The following is a 25065-nucleotide window of genomic DNA, read 5'->3' as shown; positions in this document are numbered from 1 at the left end:
CAATGGGTAATTCTCAAATACTCGAATAAATGTTATATTCTCTAGTGCTCCTAAGATGTTCTGGATAAAAAGCACTAAGGAACCGATTTACAAAGAATTTGCATTGGGTCGCCTTTTTGGCATAGAACCAACAATAAAATCATGTGCGGTATTTACAAAGCAACACTATGGTTATGTGCATAACTTCGTAAAAAATAAAACAAGGAAAGAAGTGTATTGCACTACCTTATGTTACTTTGCATCAGGTAGGTGATCCCTGGGTAGTTCATGAGCATTCCTGTGCATCCACTCAGATGTTGATGCACACCCATACTACAAAGACATGGATTTGTATATAAAAATGCTGAACCTGCCTGAGGCTGGCATAATAAAAAAGAGCATCTTTGTTTCTCCTTGTTATTTCCTTTTTGCATGTGTGTTAATGTTATTGCAATTGTATTTATATAGTGCTTACTGCCCCTAACGAGTCATCAAAATGCCTTTGGTGAGTACCACGCTACTCCAGATCAGTGGTGGATTAGTTTAGGGAAATATGAGTATAGTATTAGTGTTTGTTTAGGGAAATATAAGTTAAATATGTATAGGGACATATGAGTTAATTATATGTTGTATTCTGCAGCACACATACAAAGATGAAATTGCCTCAAAAATAGTTTTTGTTCAAGAAGAAACATTTTACTACACAAACACTGCCCTGACTACAACTCAGACAACATTTTACTGTGGCAGAAGGTGCCTAAGTTGGTGAGTCCCCTAAATCTGCAGGGTGGATGAAAGCTATTTCAACAGGACAGGCTGCACTAACTCCATCGCCAAAACACTTCTCCAGTGGCTCATTAGAGGATGGTCTGCTGAAGATTAGATACACAACAACCTTTCCAATTCAGAGTGAACAATGTTTCTTATCTAATTATTCTCGCCACTTGTAATGCAGCATCAGTTTCCAAAACAATCAGAAAATAAACAACAAAGGTCGTTAAACCCTGGAGCATCTGGATAAGTGGACATGATGTGCAGTAATGCATGCATTGCGCCACTTTGTAAATTTGGTGCGGCATTTTACGTAAAAAAAAACAACGCTAATGTGGCAATATTATGGCGCAAGGGGCTTTTAAATCTGTCCCAGTGTTTCCTCGAGTGCTAGCTTCGTTACCTTTGTGGATTTTGTGTTTTCTATACTTGATGGGACTGTAGCTGATGCCAAGCCCCATTACTGATAGGTGGAGGTGGCCGCTCTTTGTATAATTGTTTGTAATGTATATTGTACATACACATTTATATATTCACTGAAAAAAACAAAGGCTACAGGGGTTTTATAGTTAGATTCACGTCTTACCCACACAAAACCATAGAAATTCAACAGTTTTAGTTGTATTTATGTTAAGAAATTAAAACTTGTGGCCTAAAGTGACTTAACGGCACAAGTTATAGTTTCCTAAGATAAGTATAACTATAAGTATACCTTTAACTGATGAATTTCTAGGGTTTTATGTGGGTAAAATTAGAACCCAACTATAACGTTCCTGTACCCTTTGCTCTTTCAGTGAATTTGTTTCTTAAAGGAAAATAATATATAATTACCGTATGTTAATACAGGACCCTGAGCTGCCGCAGTTGGCTGCAGGGTCTGGCCTGCAGCCAAGCTCTGCAGCCAACCCCCCACATGCACATAACCCTACTCTTAGCGCGGCCTGCAGCCATGTGCGGCTAGGGTATTTGTGTGTGAGTGGGTGGGATTTTATTGTTCTGTGTGGCTTCAGTTCCATAGATCCATCGCAGATTTACACTGGGGATTGCACTGTGCACTGCAGTGGATCCATGGATCAGTGGATCAGCCAGTAGAAAAAAGAAGTCTCTCAGAGACACCTCACTGTGTCCTATGGGTTCAGGGTACCTCTATCCTCAACCCTTATGTGTGTGTTTATGTATTCTCCTTGGGTGCCCTGTCAAGAAACAGAATGGAGCTGCAGCTTTCCATTCAGGTTGAAGCCAGCCAATCAGGGCCTTGCTTTTTGTCCAGATCTGCAGGTACCCATGGGGACCCACAGATCCCCTGCAGATACCCGTGGATCTGCAAAGGATTTGCATTCCTAGATATCATTTCTTTAATAACTACAAAGCTACTCAACAGATTTACACCAGAAAACAAAAATAGATCTTTCTGGACCAAGATCTAGCTTTCTGATAAATTTGGTATAAGTCCAATTAGCGGTTTGGGATGTAGTGTGTTGTGTACATATAAACAAATACACACACAAACATACACACAAACACACACACATGTACAGATTCACTGAAAGAAATCAAAGGTTAAAGTAGCATTATAGTTCAAAGTGTAATGAAATATCTTTTTTGGTTTAAAAACAACCTTAGAAATTCACTGAAACAAAGATTTAAGTAACTTTACAGTAAGGTGAATTTCCCTGTGACAACTTTAAAATTTGGAACTAAACAAAACACATAAATACAGCAGTTTCATACATGATAGAGGGTAACTACTATAATACTTTTCTACCTAATTTTGTACAGCCTGTGTTCAGCTAATGGGTTTAAGTGTTTACAAATCGCGTGCTCCTAATGTACCATAGCTGTGTAGATATATTGAACATGTTAAAAATGTTTGCATTCAAGAATAACTGTGTGCAAGGAAGAGTTGTTCTGTATTTATCACGATCCATACAACTTTTTATTCTGCATAAAACGTTTCCTAGGTACAGGTAAAACACAACACAGTTTCATATATGTATGCTGTTTGTGACAGACAATATTACTAATATAATATTAATTTAACATACAGTTAAGCATTGTGTGGCCAAGAAGGGAGTATACGTCATTGTTCACTCTTAATTTACAAGTGCACTACAATTAACTATACCAAAATCTAATACTAGAGTTTTAGGCATTCGAAAAGTATTTAGAATAAGGCACACTTAACAGGAGTAACTAAACTCTTGCATCAGCAATGTGGATTTACATTCTTGTGTTGTTGGGATATAAAATCATTATGCAAATTAACAGGTTTACGAAGAAGAATAGTAATTGCTGATCATCCTCTGCAGAGGTGCCATGTTGTATGCCTATGTGTTCTACAGTGCTTATTGAGTGATTTTTATTGCAGAGATGTAGGTGTCTACTATGTGTTGTTGGTGGTGTATAGCATACACCATATAAGAATTTCAAAGTTCCTTTTGCTGAATTAAAACAGCAGTTTAACAAGGGTTAACATATTTTAAATAGGCTGCTTGATGTGAGTTATTTTTAAACACTGGCAAACTACTTGCTTTCCAACTATCGCAACAGTCAGTGGAATTGTTCATTCCTGAGTTATGAGAAGGAGGATCGGGACGACTTCTTATGTGCCCAGGAGTTAACCTTGAGGAATGTGCTGCTTACTACTCTACTCTCTACACGTTGCCCCTAGATGATATGGCCCAAGAAGTTCAATTCTTCAGGAATCTTCCTATACCATTCCTCACATTGGATAGCCAAAAGTATCTTGAGAGAGGCATTGAGGACAGAGAAATGGCAGAAGCAATAAAAAGCATTGATTTTGGCAGGATGCTGGGAGATGATGGACTCCCGATTGGATTTTTTAAGATCACTGTTAAATGCTCCATCCCACTCCTGAAGCAACTGTTCTGTGCTGCTATCTCTCAGGGGTTTCTGCTACTGGAATTTACCCAGGTTATGATCTCTTTAATTCCAAAGTCAGGGAGAGACCATCTGTACTGTGAGAACTACAGCCACATCTCTTTTATTATTTCAGACATGATGGTTCTAGACAAATATCTGGCAAGTAGGCTAAAACAATACGTTTTCTAGTACACAGCGGGCTATTTGCATACAACACTGCATAGGAGAATGGATAAATTGGGCATTGGTCTGAGTGTTCTGGCATGTCTCGCTGGCTATACCATGCTTCGCCAGCATTGATTTGCTATAACAGCTTCCTCTCTGCTCCACTGAATATATGTGCACAAGGAATAGACAGGAATTAGACGGGATCACCTGCCAAAAGGACCATTTCCAACATCAAGGTTGCAGTCTGCCTTCACTAACATTCTCTCAAAGCTGGATAGCTGCTGGATGAGATCTCACTGAAGCCATTAATTTTGGCAAAAAAGCTATGAGCAGAACAACTGCAAATTTTGCAGCTGGTGACGCCCTTTCGTCAGATGGATACTTATTGTGCCTTTACCAAGTCAACACTTCTAACTTCATGCTTAGTCTTTTTAGGGCGCTCTAAATCCTCATGCAGGGAAAGACGGAATCTGCAACCAATGAAGATACATCACAATTGACAGCTTTGCCACAAGCTCCCTCTGATGATCTGGAGGTCTTAAAAGATCAAAAAGTGCCTAAGTCCCATCTTTTGAGATTTTCTACTGAAGCTCCTCTTGGTCAATTCTGTGGCACCCAGGACCACAGTGACTGCATTAGGGGCTTGGACTCACTCCAGCAAAGGTCACAAGGAGGGTCCAATAAAGTTCCAGTTGCTATCTGCCAGCTGGGAGCATTAGGAAAAAGGCCTCTTGTGGGAGGTTCATCCATTCAGGTTTCCACATAGATCTTAAACAGAAAATTCACATTAATTTTTTTCTACTGGTACAGAGAGTAGTCTGAGCTGTGAGTGAGGTGTCAGCTTTGTAGTTTGTGGGTAGGGTGATCCCTCGTCCCTCCCTACCAAACAAAAGGTTCCTAAGGATAATCATTCCAATGTTTCCAGTACATCCTCTTTGATCTACTGTAAACTATTCCACAATTAAATCCTTTTGAGTTAAATCCAACATGGCAGAATCTTTCTGTCCCTGAATAGAGCTTGTATGCTAGGCAGGTGTGTTTATGGAAATGAGCAGTCCCTCTCCTCTTGAGATACACCAATCTGTTTTTGGTGCCGGCTCCCCCTCGCACTGGACTACTGAGCAACTATGGATCAAATGGCTTTATTTTGCCCAGGTCTAACTCTACACTACAAATAAACAGACCCCACTCTGGTCCCTTTCAATATAATGAAATTACTAGACCCTACCCAGCCTTCCTTCCTGAGCTCAAATCAGTCACTTACCTCACCTTCAATCATTGTTGCTGCTCTGGGAGCATTTTTCATGCCTCATTATAAGGAGAGGCTGGCAGGGCCATCGGCCAGAAGCTTAAAGCTAATTGGCCCCCTGGAGGTTCAATCTGGTAGGCTTCCTACATATGTATTAAAAATCAGATTTTAGTAAATATTAAAAATAACCTTTGAATGAAACTTGTAGCTTATGACTAACTAGAGATAGCAGGTTTATGATATGATTCTGTACTCCAGTTTCTCTCACATGATAGCTACAGCTCTTTATAGTGAAAATAGCTTTTGGCGATTAGTGTTTATAGGTTCATACCAACATAAAACTCTTGCATGCACCACTATTATATACCAGGCATCCTACCTCATACAGTACAAGGCCTACTTAGTGATGACTTACTGCATATGTAAAAGTAAGGTACCACTTGTCAAAAAAGGATATATTGATAGTTTCACCAGCAGTTTAAAAAGCTCGAGGAGTCAGGCTATAACTGTAAGCCTATAGCCATTTTCCCTTTGTCAGCCTAATAGATGGCACACCATGTGTTGTAGTCCACATGTCACATTCAACTTTCTCATGTCACCTACATATTTGCAACACTATTTACTGTGACCTTACTTTGAAGTTAAAAAACCCAGTTAGGAGTTAACCTATTTTCACCTGTTTCAGGGGTCAAAGAATATATACAAAGGACTGGGCAGCAGTGCCACAGTAGGCAGAGTTATATAAACAGAAGCATCAGTTCAAAAATTGGTATTTGTCAATGTAAAAAGAGGACATTTCTACAGATAGTATTAGACATGGAAGGGTCAGACTTGGACATTGTAGTCCTGGAAGGGTCCACACTTTCAGTACCATCATCTTTCTCAACAATGAAAACCACTGTCTCTTTGGCCAAAACAGACATACTAGTAATATGTCAGTTTCCTCCATCTAGTTTTTGATCATATAAGAATTCACAAACATGGGAGAAAGAGCATATAGCATCACTCTAAATTAGCCTCCTTCTTGCTTGGTAAAACAACTTTTGCATTTGTATACTGTTATGCCAAATCTAACATTCGCATTTGAAGTCTCTTTCTAGCCCCATGGCCACACCACACAAAAGCCAATGGAAGCTATTTCAAGCAATTTCACTCAAGTTTAACACCAATGACATGTTCTTTTATACTTTTTTGTTTCCAGGGCAAACCTCGGATAGCCACCACTCCCCAGAAACCCATTCTCTACCTCATCCACAATAAACATTCCAGGAAGCATCTTTAGCCCCGTATTATATAAAATATACTTGTGCTTGTGGTGTCACACTTTTCAACTCTGTCCCCTAAAAACATACCATATTGTTTCCAGACCAAGGAGGCAGAATGACAGTTGTAACAAAAGATGCCATCTCGGGGCCACACACACTATGATACTTCTATCAATGCAGCTATGCCTGCCAAACCTATGACTGTACATTTTATAATTGCACTCCAAGTTGCTTACAGCCATGAATTGCATGTAATGTGTGGCCTGAAAGACACAGCAAGGACATCTGGTTTTCTATCATTGTCTGCCTGCCTCAAAGAAAATATCATTTAAGATTAACTGTCATATGTACAGATTTCTGCATAATATGTTAAAGTGGACTTTCTCATGTCTCACATACACTGTTCATGAAGTCTTAGAGAAGATTGAGCATGGATTACTTTTATCTCTAATACATAGATACCATCAACAAAACACATCTTTGCTGTGTGCAAAGCTTAACATTTTAATGGTTCCTATTGGGTTGCAGTCCGTGCAAAACATATCCCAAATAATTACAAAGTGATGTCCACACCTGCCCTTACCTCCATAAATGTATCAGTCAAAGATTTAGAGCAATCTTTGTAATGAAGATCATAGTGGAGACACAGGCAATACAATGCAAGGCATCCATTGGGTTTAAGGACACGATTTACTTCCCTTAAAAACTCGTCAACTTCAAACCAGTGAGCTGCAACAGAAGCAGTTATCAGGTCCACAGAGCCATCTTCAAATGGAATCTTCTCTGCAGGGGCAACTCTAAAAATAATACCAGAAATATGAATATATAAGACCATAATCTTAACAGTCACATTATCCTTGGACTTTCAAAGACACAAACCTGGAAGATCTGCAAAGCCTGACCTCGCTATCACTGCTATCAATAACAAATAAAATAAAAAATCTGAGCAGGCCTTAAAAGTGCCGTAAAAAGGACACAAGCAAATCTCCTAGATTTCCTTGCACCATTTTTTCAGCCCCCTAACGGGGGAACGCCCCCCTTGCATACATTAGTCCTGGCGCAGGCATAATGTAGCGCAAAGAGTTACAAAGTGGTGCAATGCATGCAACTCTGCAAATATAGTGTGGGGATTTTGGCCTCGTTGGGCCACATTAGCGTAAAAAAGTAATGATGCTTATGTGGCACAAGATGAGGCTAGGGTCTCATATATTTGCCCTTAAGTCTCATTATGTCCTTTGGGATTTAGATTTCCAGTAACCGGAGTTACAGTAACAGTGGGGCGGTTTGTTCCGGAGTGGGTTGGTCATAATTACAGGGGCGGGTAGTTTTGCAACCAATTGTGTGATTTTAAGGAAAGTACAGTCAGCATGAACCTCCCTCTACCTTCTAGTAGTCCGTCAATTCATATAAAACTAGCTTATCTATTATTCCCTCTCGTCTTCACCTATTGAAGTTGGTTGGAATCCAGAGGACCCGAAGGCTATTAGATTTTTAAGAACTTCTGTTGGAAGTGGGAAACGAAGCTGGTGTGAGGCAAAGAGGAACAATCCACACGCTCACCCTGTGTTGCAGGAAGGGGTCGGTTTGGGACTGATTGCATTTGGACCCACAGCCCCTTCCCAATCCAACTGCGATTATAGAGGTCCCTCAGGATCCGGTGTCAGGCTGAGGACGACGCAGAGAGCTTGGGGGGACTCTCGAGAGGTGACCCGACCCCCCGGTAGGCCCCTCTGACACCCGGGCGGACTGAGACCCTTGGAGGAGAGCCAAGAGCCGAGAGCGCCCCCGGAGAGACCGCTGACCAGCTGACCGGCAGGCCCGCTGTGTGCAGGGGGCAGCCGGTGACCTGCCGGTGACCTGCGCCCTCCATCGAGATCTCCACGGACCCCAAGGGTGCCATATCAGACCCCATCGCATACTCTTTCATCTAAAGGGACCATAGGAGCCAGCGCCCCGAGCACCGGAGACTGACTGTGGCACCTGAGAGAGGTCCTGGCGACTGACCCCTCACCACAGTCTGACCCAGGGGGGCCAGAGACCGACCGACCTCGGGCACAGGGCACCAGGGCACCAGGGCACCTGAGAGAGGCCCAGAGAGACCGACCCCGGCCACCAGAGATCAGAGACTGAACTCCAGGAACTCCAGGCACTACAACCTGACCTCGGGTACCAGAGAGAGACCACAGAGACCACAGCGACTGACCCCGGGACCAGAGAGAGAGAGATCGGGTACCAGAGACTGACCCTGAGCACCTGAGACAGGACCCACACAAGAGGCAGACCTCGGGCATCGGAAACAACCAGCCGTGCACCCCCCCAGGTCACAGGGCTGCCGGTTCGGACCGCCACCACCACCACCACCGCCACTGCTGTTGTAGGCTGCCTGCGAAGACACGCTGGGAGGACTACAACACCCAGAATTCTCTGGGTTTCCTGTGCGCCAAGTGGCGCGAAAGTGCTGTTACGCCCCCCGGGCCCCTTAATTGCAACGGGGTAAGGGGCGCCCCTCTGTGACCCTCAGAGGCCTGTAGAGACTGGACTGGACTGGGCACGGGACTCTGCATAACTGTTAGTTGTATTACATCTTGATTACGCAGTTTTATGCGGTTTTGTGTTTTGTATTGCTGAACTATAGCTGGTGGTACTTACTGCTACCAACCTATGATGGCTAACTGTAATAACTCCGCCAAAAATCTAGGGGCTACTACGCTTGATAACTACCTGGTTAAGGTGGTTAAAAAGATTAATAGCGATCGCAGAGTCTCCCTAGGGAAAGGAGGTTCCCCCGTTCAGACACACTCTAGTTCCTCCCCATATATAGTGTCTACCTTTGAGGATCTGGGCGCCAACACTGATAAGGATATGGACATGATACTAACTGAGGCACAGATATATTCTAATCCCTTAGACTCAATGGGTATAATTGCCGAGAGCCCATCTAGCCCCGTGGTTATGGCAGAGACTCCCCCCCAACCAGCAAGAGCAGTTAGGGCTTGTAGAAAATCATTGGGCAAAAGAGGAGTGGGGAAGGTCAGCAATTCTCGGAAGTCCCTCGAAGCAAAAACCCATACTATTAAAACAAAGGGATTAGACGGGGGATCTGATAAGCCAGTGGGTTGCTGTCATAACAGGCAGTATATAGAAAATATACTGGCAACAGTAGAGGATAAGTTAGCGACAAAAATGGCTGAAATTTTTAGCACATTATTGTCGAAAATTGAAGTACTTACCCAAGAGGTTCATAGTCTGAGGGTACAAGCAACATCGACACCAGCAGATGTATTAACGGTACCTCTAGATTTACCATCTGGAAATTGTGTTGAGCAGGCAATACTAGCGGATAGCAGTTTAAGACATAAAGCCCCATGTAACGAAACAAGTTTGGAGGCGGAGCCCACTATACCTAGGGAACCCGAAGTGATTCGAGGGTCACTAGAGGGTAGGCCTCAACCAACTCGAGTCCATAAGGAAGCAAGAGAGTACAACAATAATTATAATGTTAGGATTGATCTCCCTCCGGAGGACGCTCCATTTGTATGCATATTGTCAGGAGTCCCAGAACTTAGTTCAGGTAAAAATGAAGGTTACAATGACTTAAAAAATAAAGTAGCCTTCTGGCTTACTAAAAATAGACCCCTCCCCCCTACCATTGATGGTAAAATCTTAAATGTGAGAAGGGTGGGTTGGCTTGGCCACATGATTAAAGATATTCCAGGTGATTTGGTTATAGTTAATTTTAGAAGTACAAATGTGGTCCCATTTTTGAGAGGCTGGTGCCCGCACCTTGCTGATGGACCAATAGTTACGTGGGAACTCCCAGATTTTTATCCTACGGTGTATCCCGAGGTGAAGGTGCCCTCCCAGTCTAACAAAAATGTTATTAACCCTCCCAGGGGTTGGTTCGCACCAGAAAGTATTGAACCCTTGATTACTGCCGGGAGATATGGGCCGTTATCCTGCCTAGATGAGAATGATTGACTCATTGGTAGAGAAGAAATAGTTAAATTAACTTTATCGAAATCCCCCCACATTGAAGATATAAGTTGGAAGGCTATTGCCACAGATCAAAGTAATAATCCTGACATCATCCCTGTTGGTACTTTGTCAGCATTACCCAATTTTAGTACGGACTCACCCTCTGCTTTAGCTGAGCCTGTTGATATGCTATCATGGTATATATCCTGGAATATAGCCGGTCTGGAGTCCAGCCAGTGTATTCCTGATTGGAGGGACTTCATAGATCAGGGCGATATAATTGCATTCCAGGAAACATGGGCTATCACACCGATATTTCGGGTGGGGTATCTGAACTTTAGCAAGCCAGCAATTAGAGGCCAGAAAGGGCGTCCGGTTGGAGGTCTTACAATTTGGGTCCGCCAAAGTGCGGGTGTAAGAGTTGAAGAAGTGTCAATTGATAGTCCAGACATAATTGCCTTAAAGATAAAGTCCAACCAAGGTACAAATATCCTGTTGGTTAATATTTATGTCAGGGGCCTCCAGGGAGGAAGGGTTTCTCCGACCCTCCTCCTGTTGGATGACATTTTATCAGGTTCAAAGACCGATGGCCACAAGATTGTGATGGGGGATTTTAACACTTGTTTTGAGCCTTTGGGTATAGAGGACGGCCCGCTCACCGAGGAGGAGGATCTATCCTGGGGTATTCCCCAACTTGAGATACCCTCGATTGCTAAGTGGTCGAGCTCAGCCACCTATATCAAGGGGCTATGCCTGGATATGGGTCTAAGAGCTGTTAATGGAAGGGTCAAGTCAGATAGGAAGGGCAGGCATACGTTCAACAACGGCAGACACAGTAGTCATATCGACTATATTTTGGTCGATGTGAGGCAGTGGTTTGCAGTTGTTGATATGCTAGTTACGGAACGCCCAGAGAGTGATCATGACCCGCTGGTTTTGACCTTAAGGGATTCCAGCTTTCAGAGGTCAGAGGGCAGTGGTCCTAATATAACAGCACGAGAGGTCATTGTGAGCAATGACATGCGCAGGGTACGTTGGCCCAAAATAGCCGTTGGCGCTGGGGCCCGTAGGGCGATAAGAACCTTAGTGTCCAGCTCTGTGGATCTTTTAAACAATTGTGGCTCACAGGACGAGATTAACAGCAAACTTATACGCACCCACTCTGACTTGTTTCAGGAACTTAAAAAGTTGTTCATCAAACATATCCCTAAACAACCTAGGCCCAAGAAATACTCATCCCCTACTTGGTTTGATAAAGAGTGTAGTTTGACAAAAAGAGTTCTCTTTGAGGCTATTAAAAACAAAAATCATAGCCAGATTAGATCTTGTAGAAAACTCTATAATGAGGCAAAACGCAAAGCAAAACAAAAGTGGGACGAGGAACGCTGGCTTATGCTGTCAGAAGCCTGTGGTAAACGCAACATGCAACAGTTTTGGTATCTCATGAGATGGGGTATCTCGCAGGACGCCCACTATAGCCCAGCATCTGTCTCTAATCATCAGTGGGTAAAATTCTTTGAGGATCAGTTTAAGTATTATACAGTAGAAGTGACTATACCCTACCGTCTTGAGCCCGCCGAGCTGTTAACATTCTCAGCTACTGAAGTTATCAATTGCCTGCAAAATATTCCCAAAGGGAGGGCCCCTGGCCCAGATGGTATTCCAGCGGACATTTTTTTGGAAGACCAGGACCTATGGGTACCTTATATACTCCACCTGGCGAATGCAGTTGCTGCAGGCGCTAAAATTCCTGATTCAAGGTATGGGGCAGAAATCCTTCCTATATACAAGAAAGGCGATCGCTCAGTACCCTCAAACTACCGGCCTATCAGCCTTATTGATGCGATCCAAAATATTATAGCGCGCCTCGTCCTAGGGAGGATACAGGAATGGATAACAGACTCAGATATTTTGACTCCGTTGCAGGCGGGCTTCAGATCCTATGTAAGCACCCTTGATCAAGCCTTTCGTTTTGCCCTCTTATATTGGAAAACAGTTTTTTTGGGTAAGGGCAAGTTATATGCAGCTTTTGTGGATCTAAGATCTGCATTCGACTTGGTTCCTAGGCCTAAATTATGGGATTGCATACTGGAACAGGGAATGCCCAGGGCTCTAGTGCGACTCCTAGTGAATCTTCATGCACACACCTATGGCCAAGTCCGCTGGGGTAAGCCTGGCGAGGTTACGGACAGGTTCCATGTTTTGAAAGGTGTTAGACAAGGATGTGTCCTGGCTCCCACTTTGTTTTCCCTGTTTATCAACGGGGTTACCAAATATTTTGCAACACATCCCACGGATGCTCCCCAGATAGCGGGAATGAAAGTACCATTGCTCATGTTCGCGGATGATACCTTGTTATTATCAAAGACTAGGCAAGGGCTCCAACAGGCCCTACTCAGATTTGAGTTATTTTGTGACGTGAACAAGCTAGAAGTAAATGTTTCTAAAACAAAATTTATGGTACTAGGAGGTCGAACACAAACTGTGGCAAGGGTCAAAATGTTTGGTGCTATTCTTGAGCAAACTAATGAATTTACATATCTGGGTGTGCATTTTAGTGACAATTTTAGTTGGAAACCCCAGATTGATATCCAAGCACTTAAACATGCTCAACTAGGCGGAGCCCTTCTTAAGGAATATAAAAGATCATTTACCCGCCCGATGTCCCCACTTATGGAAATCTATGGGTCAAAAATTCTTCCCTCAGTCTTGTATGGGGCAGAGCTTTGGGGTTATAGCAATCTGGACCGACTGATGCTGGCCCAAAACAGATTTATAAGAGGAGCGGTTGGTCTTCCGAGGTCATCCCCACGTATTCCGCTCCTTTATGACCTTGGGCTCCAACCGGTGGAAGACCAAGCCAGATTTCGGCCCTTGGCCTTCTGGCGGAGGTTGTGGTCTACCCCAGAGCTGTTATTATATTCGAAAGCATGTCTCGAGGTAAGGGACACCCTAGGATCTGATAAGATTGGCTGGTTTAAGGGTGTTAGAACCACTCTTTGTGCCATGGGTCTAGGTGCCCTTTGGCACAACCCTGACTCAGCTACCTTTCCCTCAAAAAAAGTGCTGAAACAGCTATATTGGGAATGGGTGGTAGGCACAAGACACTCATCCCTTATAGGTAGTTCCCTTACAACAACATTTTTACACGTGAAAGATGCCTCTGCAATTGAAAAGTACTGGGATGTTATAACAAAACCCATGGACCGTAAATTATATCACCAAGTTAGAGTGGGCTCATTACCATTAAGGTGTTTAACCTCCACCTGGGGTACTGGTGGCCCAGATAAATGCCCATTGTGTACTGAAATGCGGGGAAATGTGAGCCATTTGTTTTTTGTTTGTCCATTATATGCTGCCCCAAGGAAGAAGTGGTTGGTACCCCTATGCAAAAGTCTGGGCACACAATCGGCCGAGACTGCTTGTAGGATCCTTAAAACTGATCCTTCACCTACTATAGCAATAGGGGTGGCCAAATTCCTGGGGTGGGCATGGATAATTCGTTTTGAATCACTAAAACAGCTACATGTTTTAGATAAGTAAATTATCCTGAATCTTAGAACTGAGCCTTTTTTAAAGTAATGTACTCCTTTTTATTATTATGTTAAAATATTTAACAAATGACGCATTATATAGATTTAATACGTTCTTAGTAGCTTTTATGAAATATTGTATTTATTGTTATAATCATTAGCACTGACAATTTTATAAGTTTTATAAGTATTATGAAGTGTAGCATGTCTTTTATGATGAAATATCGAATAAAGACTTCTTTGACTTGACTTGACTTGATTTAGATTTCAGAGGACCGAATATCAGTCACTGCTGTGACTAACCTATCCGCCAAAATGTAGCAGATCTACATCTCCCTGATCACTGATCATGCTTGTTCAGAAAATTTAAAGCTGTTGCAACCTATCTTAGATAGTGCAGAAGTACTATTGGCACTATACATGAGGACAAGAGTTCTGGCATGGTGTTCAATATGTGAGCCTGGATTTTTTTTAAGGTGCTTGCACTTGATTGAACAATACTTGCTAGGATTAAATTGGTCAGTGTTCCACACATATATGTTCAGTTGAATATCAGCGTTTCATATTTTGCTTACAGTCCTTGTAATACCTCATATGATTGATGTCAATTGATTATTTTCATGCGTATTTTAGCAAAAATATGCACATAACTTCATATAGGTTATACATATCGAAATGTCCACATATATTTGTGTACTTTCAAAATAAAAAATGTTTTTCATGCATGAGAAATTTTAACAATTACTTATTGTAGCACAATATACAATCTACAGTAATACCATATGAAATTACACACATTAATGATATACAAACACTTTTAAAAACTCGTACTGATAAAGGAGTACAAATTAAACAGTAATATTTTTAATCTAATAAAACAAAGTATCTGTGTGGGCCACTGTTGCACTAGGATAAACTTTTTTTTTAAATATATTTATTTTTTATGGCGGTACACAAGATGTATTTGAACTGGCGAGAATCCATGCAAGATTTCTCAGACTATCAGTCCTTAGACAGTAGGTCTAAGCTTCTTTACATGTAGAGGTACCCTGTGCTAAAAATGCTGATCTCATTAGAGTGTGACACATGGTTAAAAATATTGGACAACAGCATAATAAATGAAGCAAGGATTCTCACCTAAAGTCACAAAACCTGCAACTCGTCCTGCATTCCAGGTTTGCCCAATCGAGCCTGGTTTCCTATATCAGCAAGGTCATTAATCTGGCACATAATACACAATGTCTGATGTACTGCTTAGGGCCTCTTTTAGATGAGGCTACATCTTGATTGTTTCAAAAGAGGTTCCATGAGAGTGTGGATTCGGTGTGTCCTGAATGGTCTCCATGCGTGTTTTTACAGAAATGGTCTACACCTGTTTTTTCAAAATGGACTTTAATGCTGAAGGTGTCATGGACTCTTGGATGAACGTTAGGTCATTGGTTGCGTCGGATCAATATGCTCCCCAGTAGTTATTTGGGGCATTAAAGATCTCCAATTATACCTGTTTTAAGGAAACTGAGTCAGCGATGACTAGTGAATGATTTTTGATATGTGACGTCTTGTATTCCATTTTGAAGGCCTTGCCTAGTCAGTGCAAACCCCAGGCATAAGAGTGACTGCTTTGTTTAATTTGGTAAGTTGAAGATTCACCTATAGACACTGCACTATTCCTTGTGTAATGAAGTTGACAGCTTCCCTGGGTAAACTTAGGCCCAGATTTATACTTTTTGACGCAAAACTGTGCAAATGCAGTTTTTCATCAAAAAGTATAGCGCCGGCTTGCATGATTCCAGGGCCTCAGCCGGGCTCCATATTTATGGAATCCCGCAAGCCGGTGCAAAGGGTGGGATAGCGTCAAAGAAAACGATGCTAGCCGGGAGGGGGTGGCGGTATGGGAGAAGATGGCTTTGCACCAAAAAATCACGTTAGGCTGGTTAGAGTGAAACAAATATGACTCTAACCAGCCTAGCATCATTTCTTGATGCCAAACCATCCATACCACATAACTCCTGTCTTATGAAAGACAGGATCATGCCCACCACCCCAGTGGTCAGCACAGGGGACAAGGGTCCCCTGGGCATGGTGGTCATTGCACCCAGTGCCAGTTTCAGGGCCCCCCAGTGGTACTTTGAAAAAAATATAAAAATACTTACCTTTACTTACCTGGGATGGGGTCCCCCATCCAGTGGTGACCCTGGGGCTTGGGGAGGGCACCTGTGGGCTCTTACCATGGTGCTTGACCATCGAAAAGGGTCCACAGGTCCCCTAACGCCATGCCCTGACTCAGGTGTTAAATAATGGCACTAAGCAGATTTAGCACCATTATTTAGGCCCCTCTCCCTCCCGTGCACCATTTTTGGACGGGAGGATAAATAATGCGCAAGGGCTTTAGAGTCATTATTTGGATGGGAACTCCCACTCTGCATCTCACTCACGCAAGGTGGGTTCACGCATCCCAAAAATGACTCTAACTCCAATATTTTGACGTTAGACTGGTCTAGCGTCAACATATGGACATGGAGTTAAGTTTGTGCTGAATTAACATAAAAAAAGTGCCCATAAGAAAAAATAGGTAATAGTTTTACTCTGACTACTTTTCTGATTCCTTTGGCCAATGCACAGTGTAAATGTGTGTTTAAATTGCACAGCCCGAATATGACTGTGGACAATTTTTTATATGGTACTGCAGATGTGTGTTGACGGTAAGGTTCACTGTGAACAAGACACCTAGGTAGTTATATTTTGAGGTGTTATCAATCTTCAGTTTACCTTGTCTCCAGGTCTGTTTGGGTTTATGTTTGTATTTACCAAATATCATAACCTTTTTCCTTTACGTTAGGCTGGTTAGAGTAAAACAAATATGACTCTAACCAGCCTAGCATCATTTCTTGACGCAAAACTATCCATACCACATGACTCCTGTCTTTTGAAAGACAGGAGTCATGCCCATCACCACAGTGGTCAGCACAGGGGACAAGGGTCCCCTGGGCATGGTCATTGCACCCAGTGCCAGTTTCAGGGCCCCCCAATGGTACTTTGAAAAAAATATAAAAATACTTACCTATACTTACCTGGGATGGGGTCCCCCATCCTGTGGTGACCCTCTGGTATGGGTGGGGTGTTCCTGGGGCTTGGGGAGGGCACCTGTGGGCTCTTACCATGTGCATGACCATCGAAATGGGTCCACAGGTCCCCTAACGCCATGCCCTGACTCAGGTGTTAAATAATGGCACTAAGCAGATTTAGTGCCATTATTTAGGCCCCTCTCCCTCCCGTGCACCATTTTTGGACGGGAGGATAAATAATGCGCAAGGGCCTTAGAGTCATTATTTGGATGGGAACTCCCACTCTGCATCTCACTGACGCAAGGTGGGTTCACGCATCCCAAAAATGACTCTAACTCCAATATTTTGACGTTAGACTGGTCTAGCGTCAACATATGGACATGGAGTTAAGTTTGTGCTGAATTAACATAAAAAAAGTGCCCATAAGAAAAAATAGGTAATAGTTTTACTCTGACTACTTTTCTGATTCCTTTGGCCAATGCACAGTGTAAATGTGTGTTTAAATTGCACAACCCAAATATGACTGTGGACAATTTTTTATATGGTACTGCAGATGTGTGTTGACAGTAAGGTTCACTGTGAACAAGACACCTAGGTAGTTATATTTTGAGATGTTATCAATCTTCAGTTTACCTTGTCTCCAGGTCTGTTTGGGTTTATGTTTGTATTTACCAAATATCATAACCTTTTTCCTTTACGTTAGGCTGGTTAGAGTAAAACAAATATGACTCTAACCAGCCTAGCATCATTTCTTGACGCAAAACTATCCATACCACATGACTCCTGTCTTTTGAAAGACAGGAGTCATGCCCATCACCCCAGTGGTCAGCACAGGGGACAAGGGTCCCCTGGGCATGGTCATTGCACCCAGTGCCAGTTTCAGGGCCCCCCAATGGCACTTTGAAAAAAATATAAAAATACTTACCTATACTTACCTGGGATGTGGTCCCCCATCCTGTGGTGACCCTCTGGTGTGGGTGGGGTGTTCCTGGGGCTTGGGGAGGGCACCTGTGGGCTCTTACCATGGTGCTTGACCATCGAAATGGGTCCACAGGTCCCCTAACGCCATGCCCTGACTCAGGTGTTAAATAATGGCACTAAGCAGATTTAGCGCCATTATTTAGGCCCCTCTCCCTCCCGTGCACCATTTTTGGACGGGAGGATAAATAATGCGCAAGGGCCTTAGAGTCATTATTTGGATGGGAACTCCCACTCTGCATCTCACTCACGCAAGGTGGGTTCACGCATCCCAAAAATGACTCTAACTCCAATATTTTGACGTTAGACTGGTCTAGCGTCAACATATAGACATGGAGTTAAGTTTGTGCTGAATTAACATAAAAAAAGTGCCCATAAGAAAAAATAGGTAATAGTTTTACTCTGACTACTTTTCTGATTCCTTTGGCCAATGCACAGTGTAAATGTGTGTTTAAATTGCACAGCCCGAATATGACTGTGGACAATTTTTTATATGGTACTGCAGATGTGTGTTGACGGTAAGGTTCACTGTGAACAAGACACCTAGGTAGTTATATTTTGAGGTGTTATCAATCTTCAGTTTACCTTGTCTCCAGGTCTGTTTGGGTTTATGTTTGTATTTACCAAATATCATAACCTTTTTCCTTTACGTTAGGCTGGTTAGAGGAAAACAAATATGACTCTAACCAGCCTAGCATCATTTCTTGACGCAAAACTATCCATACCACATGGTTCCTGTCTTTTGAAAGGCAGGAGTCATGCCCACCACCCCAGTGGTCAGCACAGGGGACAAGGGTCCCCTGGGCATGTGGATAAATGTGGCACAATGGTTAGAGTGGCAGACCCTGCTTCAGAGATCTGGCTTTGGACCAGGGTTCAATTCCCGCCGCAGCAGGTCTTTGGCTCAATTCCCTTGGACCAGATAATTCTTGCCTCAGTGCCTAATCTAATTAATGGGTCCAACTCTGGGCAATAGCTTGCTTAATCTCCACAATGGCCCTCATGGTGCTTGGATGCCTGGCTTCACCCTGGGAGTTCTGAGGAGTGGGGGCCTCACAGGGAAAAGCCAGGAGGGGTTCCACAGTGGTATGTGTACAGCGCCTTGAGACCCTAACAGGTGAGTAGTGCGCTATACAAGTGCAAAGTTTCCTGTAGGCTTATTACTGGCATTATACCGGCTCAGCTGATCAAGTGCTTGCTGCATTCCAATTATTGTATGGTACAGGATAATCTAGTCATCCGCACATTGGAGTACTGGGAGGCTGTGGGTGGGGATTCATGGAGGTATAGTTTTGGCTTTAGATATAACTTGGTGTGAGCCACAGCCGTGTTTCAGGCCATGATTTGTCAGAATTTCTGGTGCAGCCATGTTCCTGCTACCAATCTTTATGCTTATACATGTGTTAGAGTACAAGGAGATAATTGCATTCAAAAAGTAAAGGGAATATTTCAGTGAGCCAATATATTGCTGTCCACATGGACAATTGTGGCTGAATAGACTATGAAGTAAGTGAAGGAGGGGCTGAGAGGCAGCGTGGTACAATGAGCCAAATACCAGTGTGTTGTCTTTTGTTGATGATTTTGGTTCAAACCTGGTTTGATAGTAAGGAATTACATTTTGTTCAGTAGACCATGGCTTGAATTCCTAGAATAGCATTTTGGTGTATGCTTTTGCCTCCACGTCTATCATTGCAATCAGTCAGTAGTTTCATGGGTCTGACTGGGAAGATTTTAATGAATTGGATGTAGTATGGAACCTCACCAAGAGTGTGGTATTTGGCGTGATTGAAAGCAGTGACAATAAAGCAGGCTTTCTATAGTTTCCCAGAGCTCCATATCTACCTTAAATACAGATTCAGGCACCGGGTGCTCCATTCTCTCTGATGATGATTAGTGCCTTGCCAATAGCCGCACCGCAGAACATGGTCTCACTGTGGTTAAGGCAATAGTTTGTGTAACATCTAGGTTACCAGTATTTACTGAATCATTTAAGAGCACCCTGAGGTGTTCACTAGGCGCGTAATATGATGCAACATATAGGGGTGTTGATTGTTTTCCTTTAATTTTTTGGTTTTCCACCAACTTACTCACTTCTACTTGATTATTTTATAAGGCTTCAACATAGTTGATTAATTTCTCCATGATAGCTATTCCCCCTTTTGCAGGCCTTGTTGTCTATTTTCATTATGAACTGCCAGAATTTTGCCTGATTGCTTTGACCTAGAAGGGAGGGAATATAAACCCTTTTGGTTTCAAGATATTTAGGTTTGGTGGACCATAGCAGCTTGCAATGTAGTTTTCCTAATGTCTGACAACATTGCTGCAGTGCTTTGTTATATCTATTTTTGTTGTAGCCTCTCATGGCATATCTTAATACTCTGCTGATTTTCACTATTTCAAAGGTACGTGTAGGATGTTGGCTCTGTATATACTATCTCAAAGTGAGAGATAGTGTGCACAGAGTTCAAGGGTTCCCCTTAGAGGTAAGATAGTGGCAAAATTATATAATTCTAATGCTCTATTTTGTGGTAGTGTAGACGAGCAGTAGGCTTATCACAGGGTAGTTTTAAGCATTTGTTGTACACACACAGGCAATAATGAGGAACACACACTCAAAGACTTAACTCCAGGCCAATAGGTTTTATATAGAAAAATATATTTTCTTAATTTATTTTTAGAACCACAAGTTCAAGATTTGAAGTAAATACATAAAATGCAAGGTACTCTACACAGGTAAGTAAGGAACTTTGGATTAGAGCAGTAACATGCACAGTTTTAGATAAGATGGCAAAAAGCTATTGAAAAAGTGGACACCCCAAAAATCAACAGTTCCTGGGGGAGGTAAGTAATGGTTAGTTTGTCAGGTAAGTTAGGCACTTACAAGTCTAAGTTCCTGGGCATAGACAGCCCTCCGTTAAGGGTTCAAGGCAACCCCAAAGTTACCACATCAGCAGCACAGGGCTGGTCAGGTGCAGAGGTCAAAAAGGAGCCCAAAACACATAGGCGCCTATGAAGAAGAGGGGTGCTCCGGTTCCAGTCTGCCAGCAGATAAGTACCCGCCTCCTCCTGCTCATGTGTGTCGGGTAGAGTCGATGTATGCCAGAGGCCTACAACCAGTGCTTAATTTGTAAATAAAAAGTTGCTGGTGCCCAATGCCCTCCTCTTAAACACGCAGCTGTGTGAACACGGAATTCTCAGGCGGCATAATCCTGAAGCCATCTCCGGACCCTTCAATCCATTTAAAGCCACTCCCTGCCCTTTCATCTCACTCCAGCAGTTTACTACTTTCTTCTTTGGGACGCTTTTTTGTTTTGCCCTTCCTCTGTCTTTCTCATTTGTGTCTCTTGCTCGCAGCAAATGCTTGAGCCAGAAGAATAAGCCCCGGCCCTCAAAAATAAGTGCCGGTGCTCAGCATCGGAAACAACAAGCACAAATTAAGTACTGCCTACAACATTCCATGATACTAGTGCAAGGTCTTCTATGAGGGGCTGTGTCCTCTCATTAACCTGTGTAGTGATGGTAGAGATTAATCTCATCCTTCTCAACTCCTTAACATTTGGCACTGAGGGTTTGTCTCTGCAATTACATGTCTCCTTGCAGCATGTCATGTCTGCTGCCCCATCTTTCATAATTGTTATAGTGCATGGGTCTTTGTTTTTTCAGCAGTGCTAACGGTATATCTTGGATGTACCCACCAACGTGGCTTTTAACTAGCTCCAGTCTTCCTCTTTTCTCTTCAGCTGGCCTGCATAAAATGTAAACTTGGATTACTGTTCTTTTCTGTCCTCTTAATTTTTCTTAGGGAGTGCTTGAACAAATGTCCCTGGTTCTTTCTGTTGGTGACCTTTTGGCCATGACCTGGTTATAGAGCTGGCTTTCCTGATGATTTGCTAATGTATTGAGGGGGCTGATGTTTATGTTCTTTCTGAGAGCTGTTCTGCACCTGGATGTTGATAGTGATAACTGTTGGCATTGTGGCAGAAAACAATTTACCAGGCTCCCGTTTCTCTCTTTTGATTGCGCTTTGTGCATCTTGCTCAGCGCTTGGTTCGATTGTTTCAGGCATCTGTTTCATAGATGTTCTAAAGTGATTGGGGTGCCACTAATTTGGTACGGTCTAAGTGGCTATTTCTCTCAGGCTTGCACATTAATTTCTTGAGGTGTGTAGGAATGAGTCTTCCTCCCTTTTTTGAGGATTACAAAAATTAGGAAAGGCTTTGTCGAAGATTGTGTTTTCTCCTAGTTAATTCCCATACCATTGTGCATTCCTATCCCTTTCCACTGTCTCTTAAGCCCCTCTCGAGCACCCTCCTTATAGTATAACATATTTTATCATTAAATCCCCTCCATTCTTACTGACCAAGCTGCACCCCTGGCTTGCACCCCCTCTGAGTCATACAGGTTATTATCGCAAGACCTGAAGATACCCTATCAATACTTCTTGTGGGATATTAACTGTGAGAAGTTCCAAAGGCACACAAGGCACCTCGTCTCGCCCTGGTTTCGCTGAGGATCCATTTGTATTTCAAAAAATATTGTTCAATTGAGGTGGATATACTTTTGGCTTCTGTATTTTTGTTGCTTCCTCAAGCAATTTGGTTTTCCAGTAGCTTTTGTGACTAATTTTCAATAATGGTTTTAGCTGAGATTATTTGACCAATTGAAATGGTTTTGGGAGTTTGAAATCTCTCGGTCAGCCCAGATTGTTTGCAACAAATGTTAAAGGTTGTCAATGCAGACTTCCAGTTTTGAAAAAGGGCTCCAGAGCACACCAAAAAAAAAACTTTGGAACAGTCACTTCTCCTCATGTATAAAAAGTAGTCATTGGCACCACAACCTGGAGTGGGAGGGTATTGCAGGTTGTCAACTGTTTTTCCTTTTTTTTGTTTTTAGGTGGTCTCGCCCTGGTTTCGCTGAGGATCCATGTGTATTTCAAAAAATATTGTTCAATCGAGGTGGATATACTTTTGGCTTCTGTATTTTTGTTGCTTCCTCAAGCAATTTCGTTTTCCAGTAGCTTTTGTGACTAATTTTCAATAATGGTTTTAGCTGAGATTATTTGACCAATACGGCTGAAATGGTTTTGGGAGTTCGAAATCTCTCGGTCAGCCCAGATTGCTTGCAACAAATGTTAAAGGTTGTCAATGCAGACTTCCAGTTTTGAAAAAGGGCTCCAGAGCACACCAAAAAAAAAACTTTGGAACAGTCACTTCTCCTCATGTATAAAAAGTAGTAATTGGCACCACAACCTGGAGTGGGAGGGTAGTGCAGGTTGTCAACTGTTTTTCCTTTTTTTTGTTTTTAGGTGGTCTCGCCCTGGTTTCGCTGAGGATCCATGTGTATTTCAAAAAATATTGTTCAATCGAGGTGGATATACTTTTGGCTTCTGTATTTTTGTTGCTTCCTCAAGCAATTTCGTTTTCCAGTAGCTTTTGTGACTAATTTTCAATAATGGTTTTAGCTGAGATTATTTGACCAATACGGCTGAAATGGTTTTGGGAGTTCGAAATCTCTCGGTCAGCCCAGATTGCTTGCAACAAATGATAAAGGTTGTCTATGCAGACTTCCAGTTTTGAAAAAGGGCTCCAGAGCACGCCAAAAAAAACCTTTGAAACAGTCACTTCTCCTTATGTATATCAAGTAGTCATTGGCACCACAACCTGGAGTGGGAGAGTAGTGCAGGGTGTCAACTGTTTTTTTTTTTTGTTTGTTTTTAGGTGGAGCATAAGCGCACAACCTCTTGTATACTTCTTCTGTGGGCTTCCAGATATTTCATTTGTTAGTTTCAGTGTCATTAAAAATCCTTGCTTGTTAGTGGTCAGTCATGCCTCTTTGTCCCTCTTTCTTCTATGTGGGAGCAGGGACCAACTACTGTATAATTACGTGTTGTCCTGTTTATCTGGTCAGTAGGGGACTATTTCACTTTGTTTCCTGCTCCTGTCCAGGGAAGCTTCCCTTTTCCTTTGCAGAGCATCCTGTCAGCAGGGCACCTCAGTTCTTGCAGTCAGTGCACACTGCTGATCCTGAGCTGGAACCTCTAGTGCAGTTCCATCAGTACACCTTAGTTCAAACACTCCAAGCCCATAGCCATGCCAGTGCGAGGAACCCCACACACACTGCCTGCCAGAGCACCTAAGTTCTTGCAGTCAGTACACTCTGCTGCTCCAGTACTGGGACCTCGGGCGCAGCTCCATCAGTGCACATCAATTCACACACTGCCAGTCCTCAGCCGTGCTGGTGCCAAGAATCCCACACATGCTGTTTGCCAGAGCACCTCAGTTCTTGCAGTCAGTACACTCTGCTGCTTGAGTACTGGGACCTCGGGTGTAGCTTCATCAGTGCAACTCAGTGCACACACTCCAAGCCCTCAGCCGTGCCATACCCTGTCTGCCAGAGCACCTCAGTTCTTGAAGTGAGAATACTCTGCTGCTCTATTCCCGGGACATTGGGTGCAGCTCCATCAGTGCACCTCAGTTCACACACTTCAAGCCCTCAGTGTACCTGGAACCCCACACATTCTGTCTGTCAGAGCACCTCAGTTCTTGCATTCAGTAACCTCTGCTTCTCCAGTACCAGGACCTCGGGTGCAGCTCCATCAGTGCACCTCAGTTCACACACTCCAAGCCTTTCAGCCATACCAGGAACCCCACACACACTGTCTGCCAGAGCACCTCAGTTCTTGCAGTCAGTAAACTCTGCTGCTCCAGTACTGGGACCTCAGACACAGCTCCATCAGTGCACCTCAGTTCACACACTCCAAACCCTCAGCCGTGCCAGTGCCAGGAACCCCACACATGTTGTCTGCCACTGCACCTCAGTTCTTGCAGTCAGTACACTCTGCTGCTCCTGTACTCGGATCTCAGGTACATCTCCATCAGGGTACCTCAGTTCACACAATCCAAGTCCTCAGCCATGCCTGTGCCAGGAACCCCACACATTCAGTCTGCAATAGCACCTCAGTTCTTCCAGTCAATACATTCTGTTTCTCCAGTACTAGGAACTCAGCGCACCTCAGTTCACATACTCCAAGTCCTCAGCCATGCCAGAACCCAACACACACTGTCTGCCAGGGCACCTCAGTTATTGTAGTCAGTACACTCTGCTGCGCCAGGACTGGGACCTCGGGCGCAGCTCCATCAGTGCCCCTAAATTCACACACTGCAAGCCCTCAGCTGTGCCAGTGTCAGGAACCCCACACA

General features: G+C 43.2%; 1 protein-coding gene across 2 annotated transcripts in view; it reads right to left on the bottom strand.

Moving 5' to 3' along the window:
- The window catches only part of LOC138246451 (putative methyltransferase DDB_G0268948), a 232465-nt gene that overhangs the window by 90411 nt on the left and 116989 nt on the right, over nt 1-25065 (bottom strand). For both annotated transcript variants that reach the window (XM_069201066.1, XM_069201067.1), the window contains exon 5: nt 6899-7112. In XM_069201066.1, coding sequence (XP_069057167.1) covers nt 6899-7112 — 214 coding nt within the window. The remainder of the gene's footprint in view (nt 1-6898; nt 7113-25065) is intronic.

The sequence above is a fragment of the Pleurodeles waltl genome, chromosome 7 (assembly GCF_031143425.1).
Source record: "Pleurodeles waltl isolate 20211129_DDA chromosome 7, aPleWal1.hap1.20221129, whole genome shotgun sequence".
In the NCBI taxonomy this organism is placed as follows: domain Eukaryota; kingdom Metazoa; phylum Chordata; class Amphibia; order Caudata; family Salamandridae; genus Pleurodeles; species Pleurodeles waltl.
Note: the sequence above shows the minus strand (reverse complement) of the source record. Positions and strands in the feature narration are given on the sequence as shown.